The 12,091-nt window shown below is 41.9% G+C and overlaps 1 protein-coding gene across 1 annotated transcript in view; it reads left to right on the top strand.

The window, feature by feature from the left end:
• TACR3 (tachykinin receptor 3) overlaps window positions 1-12,091 on the top strand; it is a 216,840-nt gene that overhangs the window by 136,267 nt on the left and 68,482 nt on the right. Inside the window, exon 2 of the mRNA XM_069743669.1 lies at window positions 5,289-5,474. Within this exon, the coding sequence (XP_069599770.1) occupies window positions 5,289-5,474 (186 nt within the window). The remainder of the gene's footprint in view (window positions 1-5,288; window positions 5,475-12,091) is intronic.

The following is a 12,091-nucleotide window of genomic DNA, read 5'->3' as shown; positions in this document are numbered from 1 at the left end:
AATTTCCATGCCTGTCGCTGCCTGTGTGTAACCCTATGGAATCTTGTTCTGAGAACGAGTCTCAATAGGGTTACTGATGGTCATCCATAGGCAGGAGCATGAGAATTTCCATGATTGCTGCTTAATGGGAGTGGACTATAAAGTTTTGTTCTGAGCACTTTTTCACAATGAGATTCTATAGGATTCGATGGGCATTGTTAGACATTTCACTTTTGGATTGCTGTCAGAACTTCCTGGACTTATTTTTAATTAATAAATTGGTAAACGAGGGAGAGTGAGTGAGTCTTTATACAAATAAAGTATATTTCCTGTGTTTACTTATTTTTACTACTAGGTTAGTAATGGGGGTTTCTGACTGACACTTCTCCATTCTCCATTCTCCTTCGCTTGGTGCCAGCCACTGCTGACATTAACCCCCAAAACTTAACCCCCATTGCCACCACGAAATATGATGCGCCACTTCTGGGGCAACTGCAGCATGATATTTGTAGGTTGGGAATTGCCCAATAACAATGGGGATTCCCAGCCTATTAATATAAGCCTGCAGCTGTCTGCTTTCTCTTACTTGGTTATTAAAAATAGGGGGGAGCACACGCCTTTTTTTAACATATATTTATTACTAATAATCTTAAAAAAAAATACTAAGAAATAAATGAAAAAAATGATGTGGGGTTCTCATATTTTTAACCCTTTCCCGACCTGTGACACAGCGTATGTGTCATGAAAGTCGGTGCCAATCCGATTTGTGACGCTGTTAGGGCTAGCAGAACTCACCAAATTATAAGAGAGATGGTATAAGGTGCGTTCACAGCCCGGGGTCCACCGTGCAGAGATGGAACCTGCTGCTGAGTAACGACGGACTATATGGCGGTACAATGTGTATACACACACGGGTTAACTTCACCCTGTGTGAAGGAAGCAAACCCTGTTGCGTCACAGGGCCGCAGTACTGCACCAAGAGTGCAAGCAAGGAGTCTCAGGTCTCTTTCCCAAGACACAGGATTAGAGTACGTACAGACCACATGCGCTCGACACCGCAACTGGGGTGTCAAAGTAACAAAAAATATAACTTAAAGCACAAGAATGCATGCTGTGCCATTTTGGCGGACGCCACTAACCACCCAGACTTGGGATAGGAAAGCGCTCTATAAGCGCATGGCGCCGCACTGGGGGTTAGAGCAATAGACGCTGTATCGTGTATCTTTATGTTGACAGCTTAGTCGGGCGCTAGACAGCAAGCATCCACCTTTTGCGAACTGTCATACACAAGGGAGGGGATTTTAAAGAACGACTTGCACACATCAACACACACATGATTCCAAATGTACACTAGCGAATGGCCGTGCGGCCATGCGAACCTTTTATAGCTGCAGCAAGAACAGGACCCAATGGGAGTCAGCCACAGAAGAAGAACACCTTCAGGACCTTCCTAAAGGACCAATGGGATTTGCTGCAGTATCTAAGCATGTGACCCTTGATCTCCAACGAGAGATCTTGCCCTGGGCATGCTCAGAAAGGGAAGAGCAGGACTTAGTCCCAAACACATCTGCTCACCGCTGCCCAGTACTGGCTACAATGGCAGAAGCTGGAAAGGCAGCAGTAACCAGTCATCCAATATCAGCCTGAGCTAGACGCTGGGACCGACGTCTCCGCTGAGCAGACTCTACTGCAGCTGGAGAAGAATGAGAGACCGCAGCGGAGATGGTTCGAGATTCCCCCTGTGCAGAGGCGGGACCTCGACACCTAACAGACGCAGCATATGATATGAATGATCGCGCTCCTGCAGGTCAGGTGAAAGGGTTAACTCAAACTTCACCCGACCTGCAGGGACAGGGGGAGTGGTACTTGAGCCCAGGGGGGTGACTCCACCCCCCAGTGGCTACAATCACTCTGGCTGTTGAAAGTGACCTTTCACTTTCAAATCAGAGCAATCATAATATTTCACCAATGAAAATTGGTGAAATATTACAATCCAGTCTAACCACATATGAGGAATCGGTGTACTCAGGAGAAATTTCCCAACAAATTTTAGGATCCATTTTATCCTGTTGCCATTGTGAAAATGAAAAAATTGAGGCTAAAATAAATTTTTTGTGAAAAAAAAGTACTTTTTCATTTTTACAGATCAATTTGTGAAGCACCAGGGGGTTCAAAGTGCTCACTATGCATCTAGATAAGTTCCTTGCGGGGTCTAGTTTCCAAAATGGGTTCACTTGTGGGGAGCTCCAATGTTTAGGCACACAGGGGCTCTCCAAACACGACATGGTGTACGCTAACGATTGGAGCTAATTTTTCATTCAAAAGTCAAATGGCGCTCCTTCCCTTCCGAGCCTTGCTGTGTGCCCAAACAGTGGTTTACCCCAACATGTAAGGTATCCATGTACTCAGGAGAAATTTCCCAACAAATTTTAAGATCCATTTCATACTGTTGCCCATGTGAAAATGAAAAAATTGAGGCTAAAAGATCATTTCTTTGACTAATAAGTTAAATGTTCATTTTCTCCTTCCATGTTGCTTCTGCTGCTGCGAAGCACCTGAAGGGTTAATAAACTTCTTGAATGTGGTTTTGAGCACCTTGAGGGGTGCAGTTTTTAGAATGGTGTCACTTTTGGGTATTGTCAGCCATATAGACCCCTCAAACTAACTTCAAATGTGAGGTGGTCCCAAAAAAATGGTTTTGTAAATTTTGTTGTATAAATGAGAAATCGCTGGTCAAATTTTAACCCTTATAACTTCCTAGCAAAAAAAAATGTTGTTTCCAAAATTGTGCTGATGTAAAGTAGACATGTGGGTAATGTTATGTGTTAACTATTTTCTGTCACATAACTCTCTGGTTTAACAGAATGAAAATTCAAAATTTGAAAATTGCTAAATTTTCAACATTTTCGACAAATTTTCCTATTTTTCACAAATAAATGCAAAAATTATCGACCTAAATTTACCTCTATCATAAAGTCCAATATGTCACGAAAAAAAATCTCAGAACTGCTAGGATCCGTTGAAGCGTTCCTGAGTTATTACCTCATAAATGGACACTGGTCAGAATTGCAAAAAATGGCCAGGTCATTAAGGTCAAAATAGGCTGGGTCATGAAGGAGTTAATATCTAGTCCAGAGAAAGCAGACAGCTGGGAGCTGATATTAATAGACTGGGTAGTGAAGTGGATATTAGCCTCTTCCTAGCTCAGTGCCACCAGTCCTCAGTGCCCCAGAAATGGCAGATCCATTAGATGCTCCAATTTTGGTGCTGCGAGTCTTCCAGATTGCCTGGGTGCAGTGGCAGTAGGGTAATGGAATTTTGGGGTTGATGTCAGCTGTGTAATGTCCACTGACATCAAGCCCATGGGTTAGTAATGGACAGTCATCTATCAGACACCCCCGAAAAAACTCCTCAACAATTTCCCTTTTTCCCCTATTTATTAACATTAATAATATGGAAGTCCCATGATGATCCAGTCTTTATCCAGTCAATGGAACTCAGTTCAGAGACTAGAGCAGCAGCCACTGCCAGTTCTCATGCTGCTGTGAACTGAGATGTCGTCCGTAAGGTTATCTCAGTTCAGTGTCCGATTCTCAAGAGGGCAGCGCTGCTGTGAACTGAGGTAATCTTAATAATAATAATAATAATTTTTATTTATATAGCGCCAACATATTCCGCAGCGCTTTACAAATTATAGAGGGGACTTGCACAGACAATAGACATTACAGCATAACAGGAATACAGTTCAAAACAGATACCAGGAGGAATGAGGGCCCTGCTTGCAAGCTTACAGACTATGAGGAAAAGGGGAGACACGAGAGGTGGATGGTAACAAATGCTATAGTTATTCGGACCAGCCATAGTGTAAGGCTCAGGTGTTCATGTAAAGCTGCATGGACATCTTATTGATGTCACCTAAGTTCACAGTGGCCACTAGTGCTAGGGCCGTACTAATGAGCGACCGCAAGTCCAGCTCTTGTCACTCATCAGTCCGACACTTAAGCTGCTGCGAGACCTGGTGGCAGTGAACTCAGGTAAACTTAATCGTCCCAGCCACCAGGTCTCATGGCAGATGTGAGGCGCATAAACCTTAAGGTAGCCTTTTAGAGAGATTTTCAGTTTACTGATGTTTCCAGCTGCTGGAGCACCTGGAGGTTGTGAACTCTGGTAACCTTAGATCACAGATACCAGGTATTCTAGCAGCTGGAAACTCCAAAAACCTTAAGTGTCCCTTACAGCCTACCATAAGGTTTCCGGGCTTCACATTTTCCGGGAGGCTGAGCATATTTTGCCAAAAAAAAGTGTATGGTATGCAAATGTGACTATCTGTTAAATGTAATTGCTAGCTCGCTCCCAGCATGCCTAGCGACACTACATCACTTACAGTACATAAGTAATCTATCTGCCCTGATATTGCTGCTTAGAGCAAATAAGTGAAATTGTTTATTAGGACATAGTTTTCCTTTATTAGAAGAGTATTCCCTGCTGCTCCACAGCACATAAATCTATATCAATTTCACACTCCAACTTGAGCAGAGAACAGCATGACATGTAAGGACTGGGAAGTGCTGCAGGGCGGGAGGCAAAATTCTTCTAAGGCTGCCGTCACACTAGCAGTATTTGGTCAGTATTTTACATCAGTATTTGTAAGCCAAAACCAGGAGTGGAACAATTAGAGGAAAAGTATAATAGAAACATATGCACCACTTCTGTATTTATCACCCACTCCTGGTTTTGGCTTACAAATACTGCTAGTGTGACGGCAGCCTAAGGGCAGGTGCAGAAGACAATAATTTTGTTGGTTTATGGTACCATGCAGATGTGCATTTTTTTCTTTGGACAGAATCTGTCCAAGGAACAAATCTCTGCATGCCCATGCAAGTCAATGACTGAACTTAGACATCAAACTACACTCAGTTGACATCTCCTTGCAGTCCATCATAGAACTTTATGCTCACAATCTGAACAATCTCTGATCAGAATTTGCTTAGGGGGTCATTATAATCTGTCTAATTCTCTTGGATGAGAAAATCTGCATCTATCTGCACCTGTAGAGTAGTAAGCATGAAGACAGTATAAATCAAAGGTTTTTAGATTGATTCTGAGTTTCAAAGTAGTTACTTTCCATATAAAGTAAATGCATATGTACACATACGAGTAATTTTATTTTTAAATAATCATTTTTTAATAAAAGTGGATTTTTTATTTTTAACATGCAATGGCTAAACTGATATTTATTTTTGATAAACTGTAAATGTTATTTACATTGAGAATTTTAACAATTACTGTTTAATATTCTTCTGTTATAGATATATGGCTATTATTAATCCATTGAAGCCACGATTATCTGCTACCTCGACTAAAGTGGTCATTGGAAGTATCTGGGTATTTGCTTTTGTGCTGGCTTTTCCTCAGTGCCTTTATTCAGAAATCAAAGTGACACCAAGAAGAACACTATGTTTGCTTATTTGGCCCGGGTTCGGGAAAAAATTAACGTATGTATGACATTCATTTTCTGTTTTAACAAAAATATTAGATTTGTTTAATTAAGTTGGAATATCTCTCACCTGAGTAACTGATAAGCAAATGGATATTTCATTTATTCTTTAATTAATGTCAAGCAAAGCTGCAAGCTTTTTTCAGAGTACTTAAAATTTAAAAACAAATGGCACGAACAACAAAAATATAGAACTTATTAACATGTCACTCTCAAAACATTTTTGTAGAAAAGTAAGGTTATCTGTTATCAGCTAGTAGAATGAATTTTCACTTTATTATAGGCAAAACAAGCTAAATAACGAGGATAGTTATATAGACATTATGCACTGAAACAAGCTATTCATACACAGTGCCACAGTTTGGTCTGATTCATTAATGAGATAAGAACTGTACTCTTGTACCCATGCAATTTTCTATTATTGAAAGATGCCTCTGACAATTTCAAATATATGTTTGTCCAGTTCATTTTTAAAGAGTATAAATGACTTTAAACCCTCTTTCAATATTTAGTAAAACTGTCTAATTTTTAGACAGTGTGAACTTAGACTGGATATTCTTGAAATGTGCTACATTTATTACAGGCTCTTTTTCTTTTATAAGTGTGTAATATCTTTTAGACTTGCTAGTCTAAAATTATACCAATTAACTACAATAGCTTACTCTAAAACAGAAATTTGTACCAAATTTCAGGCACAATTTGAGACACAGTGGTGGATCTTAAACTACGTCCCTTTCATTGCAAGCTGTGTTAATCAAGGTACAAAAAGTGTCTAAATCATATAATAATTTGGGTTGAGGACATATATTACAGTTTGTTATACCAGAATTTTGCCACATTAAATTAGTCCACGCCATTAAGTTTCTTATCTTGAACTGACCCTGTGCTGTGAGGCACGAGGCAAGCCTGAACATTTCAAAACAATTTTACAGAAAGAGTCAGAGAAGAAACAGCACTACTTTATGATATGTACACTACAAGTTAAATAATAATAACAAAAAAACTTTATTAGCACACAATTATAAGCATAAAACATAAGTAAAATCATGTGGGTCCCACAGCCCAAGCCCATGAAACGCATATAATAATATCAAAACAAGTACTATGTATCCCCCAATCCCATATATGAATTAACTCTGAGTAGTAAACTGGCACAGTGTCTATTGCAAATATAGTGGATTAAAATTATTGCACTTTGGATCCTGGAAAGGGTCCCTACACTGTATGGATAAGTACCTGGGGTCAGGATAAGATGATAACCTGTATAAGCCTAAATACGGCTAACTAGACCTGTGTTGAGATTAGCAACAACAGGCGGTGCACCCTGCGGTAGCAGTAAACCTGAGCCTGTAGCTTTGAAAAGACCAGTCCACTCCTGAAAATAGACTATAGCCATTCAGCAATATATATGAAATTAAACTGCCAATCCAATGAAGATATGAGGGGCCCCCACAAGTGTAGCCATTTACCAATTAAGAGCCAGAGAAAGTTTCATCATAACGCACGAGGGCAAGAGCGAGGGAGCAACAGTAGCCCCACGCATATCACCATGTTGACCACGGCTTCATCAGGGGAAGGGCGGAAAGTGCGGCTAACGCAGTCTAAATACCTGAACAAATTCATGCTGGTTAGCACACAGGTGTCAGTCAGGAGTCTGCTGGTGGAATCGGAAATGACGCGCTGTGATGCAGGAGCCTTGTGTCGGCAAAAATCTCTGCCCAGGCTCAGGGAAAAGCGCATGCGAAGGACAAACAGCTGCAGCAAGCATGACATGAAGGCAAGGAATCAGATATTGGAGGGATAGAAGTGCGCACGCGCGGCTACCGGGAGTCTTAGGGAGAGCAGAAGGAATTTGCAAGGACATAGATGAAAACAGCAGTATTTAAGTCATGGGCTCAGAGCTGCTGCAAAAGTGTGATAGATAATGGCAACCAAGTATAATACCAGGATAAATGGGACACTATGACAGATAGTGAATATCAATAGTTAGTTATAGGTATGGTCTGTAGTAGCTCGTTCTATACAAATCCACAATTCTAGCCCAATTTGGGTGAAATTTGGCACGCTCCCTCTCCACCCACAGGAGCAGAATACTGCACACATTAAATCTCGCTAGCATAGCCGTGTCATGAGATTGGGGACCCCAAAGTTAGGCACTATACATATAATGGAGAAATGTGAGGGTGAAAGTAAAAGTGCTGAGGGGAAAACAACAGATGTGACTGACAGGGACGGATTGTAGCGATGACACCAAAGAGTCACTGATAAAGGGGCCGCACCACCACACACAGCACACAAACATTTCATAAACACCATACAAACATTACATATACAGCACACATACACCAACCCACAAGCACAACACCACACAAATGCCACAACACACCACACAAACACCAGACCACGCTAGACACACACAAAACAAACACCACCCCACAAATACACCACCACATAAATACCACATGCACACCACACACACACACAAGCAGGCAAGGACCACACATGCATGCAAACACACTCAGATGGATGCACCCTACGCACATGGACGAACATTACTGAGCAGCAATATTGGTCAGGTGAAAATGCCTCATAGTAAGATTGAAAAATATTTAGAATTGAGAGTCCTCAGTGGTTGATACCTTTTAATGGCTAACTGAAAAGATGGTAACAAATTGCAAGCTTTCGAGACTACTCAGGCCTCTTCATCAGGCATAGACTAAAAGAAATTCCGAAGAATCACATATTTGAGCGCTCAGCTGTGATCGGAGGTGTAAACTCACCTCCGATCACTGGTGTCAGCTGATGGACTACTGCTCCCATCATCTGACACCTACAGCCACTAATTACAGTGAGTGCAGGAGAGGCGGATGGGAGTTTTCATTTTCCGCTCCTGCGCTATAAATAAATAATTAAAAAAAACCCGGCTTGGGTTCCCAACTAATTTTGATAACCAGCCAGACAAAACTCACAGCTGGGGGCTACAACCCCAAGCAGACAGCTTCAGCAAGGCTGGATATCAAGAAAAGAGGGGTCCTCATGCTTTTTTTTAATTATTTTAATAAATTGTTTTAAAAATTGGCGTTAGGTCCCCCCATTTTTGACAACCAGCCTTGCTAAAGCTCACAGCTGGGGTCTGGTATTTTTAGGCTGGTAAGGGGCCATGGATATAGGCCCCCCAGCCTAAAAATAGCAGCCCGCAGCTGCCCAGAAAAGGCGCATCTAGTAGAGGCACCAAATCTGGTGCTTTGCCAGTCTCTTCCACTTGCCCTGTAGTGGTGGCAAGCGCGGTAATAAGGGGTTAATGTCACCTTGTTATTGTAAGGTGACATTAACCCCTTTCTGACCTCGGACGGGATAGTACGTCCGAGGTCAGATCCCCTGCTTTGATGCAGGGCTCCGCGGTGAGCCCGCATCAAAGCCGGGACATGTCAGCTGTTTTGAACAGCTGACATGTGCCCGTAATAGGCACGAGCAGAATCGCGATCTGCCCGCACCTATTAACTAGTTAAATGCCGCTATCAAACGCAGACAGCGGCATTTAACTACCACTTCCGGCCGGGCGGCCGGAAATGATCGTATCGCCGACCCCCGTCACATGATCGGAGGTCGGCGATGCTTCAGAATAGTAACCATAGAGGTCCTTGAGACCTCTATGGTTACTGATCCCCAGCAGCTGTGAGGGCCACCCTGTGGTCGGCGCTCACAGCACACCTGCAATTCTGCTACATAGCAGCGATCTGATGATCGCTGCTATGTAGCAGAGCCGATCGTGCTATGCCTGCTTCTAGCCTCCCATGGAGGCTATTGAAGCATGGCAAAAGTAAAAAAAAAAGTAAAAAAAAATGTGAAAAAAATAAAAAAAATATAAAAGTTTAAATCACCCCCCTTTCGCCCCAATCAAAATAAATGAATAAAAAAAATCAAATCTACACATATTTGGTATCGCCGCGCTCAGAATCGCCCGATCTATCAATTAAAAAAAGCATTAACCTGATCACTAAACGGCGTAGCGAGAAAAAAATGCGAAACGCCAGAATTACGTTTTTTTGGTCGCCGTGACATTGCATTAAAATGCAATAACGGGCGATAAAAAGAACGTATCTGCACCAAAATGCTATCATTAAAAACGTCATCTCGGCATGCAAAAAATAAGCCCTCAACCGACCCCAGATCATGAAAATTGGAGACGCTACGAGTATTGGAAAATTGTGCAATTTTTTTTTTTTTTTTTTTAGCAAAGTTTGGAATTTTTTTTCACCACTTAAGTAAAAAATAACTCAGTCATCTTAGGTGTCTATGAACTCGTACTGACCTGGAGAATCATAATGTCAGGTCAGTTTTAGCATTTAGTGAACCTAGCAAAAAAGCCAAACAAAAAAACAAGTGTGGGATTGCACTTTTTTTGCAATTTCACCGCACTTGGAATTTTTTTCCTGTTTTCTAGTACATGACATGCTAAAACCAATGATGTCATTCAAAAGTACAACTCGTCCCGCAAAAAATAAGCCCTCACATGGCCAAATTGACGGAAAAATAAAAAAGTTATGGCTCTGGGAAGGAGGGGAGTGAAAAACGAACAAGGAAAAACGAAAATTCCCAAGGTCATGAAGGGGTTAAGCCGGCTTAGTAATGGAGAGGCATCAATAAGACACCTATCCATTACTAATCCTATAGTAATTAAAGAGTTAAATAAAAACACACACATGCAGAAAAAAGTATTTTAATGAAATAAAACACCACACAGTTTTGACCATATTTTTATTGTTCTGCCATTCCAAAGCGAATCTCTCGATCTTCTGTAATAAAAATAAAATAAAAAAGCAAAAGTATACTCCCTGATCCGTCGCAGTCCAATATAATGAGTGTCCCACGCAGTATCTGGGGGAGATAAAGCTTACAACCGGGAGCTCTGCTAATGCGACTGCTCCTGGCTGTAAGCGACTGGTGAATTAATGATTTGGAGCGTGCACAGGCTCAGTAACGAGCGGTGATGTCACTGAGCCTGTGCTCCCTCACTGCCTGACCGGAGGTAACCTCTACACCATGGGAAAATGCCAGGGAAGAGGATACCGCAGGTAATGTATCTATTCTATTCTATCTATTCTATTCTATCATTCTATCTATCTATCTATCTATCTATCTATCTATCTATCTATCTATCTATTCATTCTATCTATTCTATCAATCTATCTATTCTATCAATTCATTCTATCTACAGGAAGTTGTTTTTTCTCTTTGTGTACGCAACTTTATTAGCATGCAGAAATAGAAATAATAGGAAAATATGCATGAAAAAAACGCACCAAAAATGCAGCAAAAATGCTGCATAAAATGCACCAAAGATCTTCTTTCCTGCCAAGATGATCAGTTTTTGCTGCAGAAAAAAAGCAGCAATAACACCCTGTGTCAACTTACCCTTAATGTAAGGAGGCTGAGACATCAGAGCAACGGGAATGTTATCTTCACAAGAATCGGATAAGGCAGGCTGAAGCAAGGAATATGGAAACATCTGAACCAAAGGATGAACGTTGTGAAAATGACCGCATACGACATTTGCAATGTGTGCAAAGATGTAGGCCGCTCTGCTTTCCGGCTGCCCGGCGCTCACAGCCAGACCAGAGAAGCAGAGCGCCGAGGACAGACAGCGGTAGGTAAGTATGTAGCGTTTGTTTTTTTACTTTTAGGATGGTAACCAGGGTAAACATCGGGTTACTAAGCACGGCCCTGCGCTTAGTAACCCGATGTTTACCCTGGTTACCGGGGACCTCGGGATCGTTGGTCGCTAGAGAGCGGTCTGTGTGACAGCTCTCCAGCGACCAAACAGCGATGCTGCAGCTATCCGGATCGTTGTCGGTATCGCTGCAGCGTCGCTAAGTGTGACGGTACCTTTAAACAAAACACAGATATTGAAATAGATAATTGTTGGGTTGTACATTTTTGCCTGTAGGACATTATTGCAAGAGAGCTTGGCTGAGTAGATTACACAAGAAGGAAAGCACACAGCAAGTCAGCAGGATCTAGGAGCAACATGGCAGATGTGACAACCTACATGGTGAGCTGCAGCATGTGCTACATGTTCACAGATCGACCAGAAGAAGAATCAAATTTCACCTGTCAGAAGTGTAGACTAGTGGCCCTTTTAGAAGAAAAGGTGCGGGGTCTGGAAGAAAGAATAGCAACTTTGAAACTCATCAAAGAGAATGAAGACTTTCTAGACAGAACAGAAGCATCTCTACTGGTCACAGAAGGTGAAAAAAGTGTCAGAGAACCTCCAAAAGCAAATGAGTGGAAGCATGTGACCAAAAGAAGCAAGAAGACCATGGAGAAATCACCAACCACACAACTGAAGAACCGATATCAAATCTTTGTGGAGGATGAAGATGGCACACCTAAGGATGAAGCAATACCAGCAAGCAAAAAAGAAAAGGGCACACAGCAACAAGTGACAACAAAAAGTACAGCCAAGAAGCAACGAAGAGTGGTGGTGGTGGGAGACTCACTACTGAGAGGCACAGAAGTAGCCATCTGCAGACCGGACATAACTGCAAGAGAAGTATGCTGCCTTCCAGGTGCGATGATCAAGGATGTGACCGATAGGATACCAAAGCTCTTCAG

The sequence above is a fragment of the Ranitomeya imitator genome, chromosome 1, assembly GCF_032444005.1.
Source record: "Ranitomeya imitator isolate aRanImi1 chromosome 1, aRanImi1.pri, whole genome shotgun sequence".
Classification (NCBI taxonomy): domain Eukaryota; kingdom Metazoa; phylum Chordata; class Amphibia; order Anura; family Dendrobatidae; genus Ranitomeya; species Ranitomeya imitator.
The sequence above is the reverse complement of the archived record's forward strand: the minus strand, read 5'-3'. Positions and strand labels throughout refer to the sequence as shown.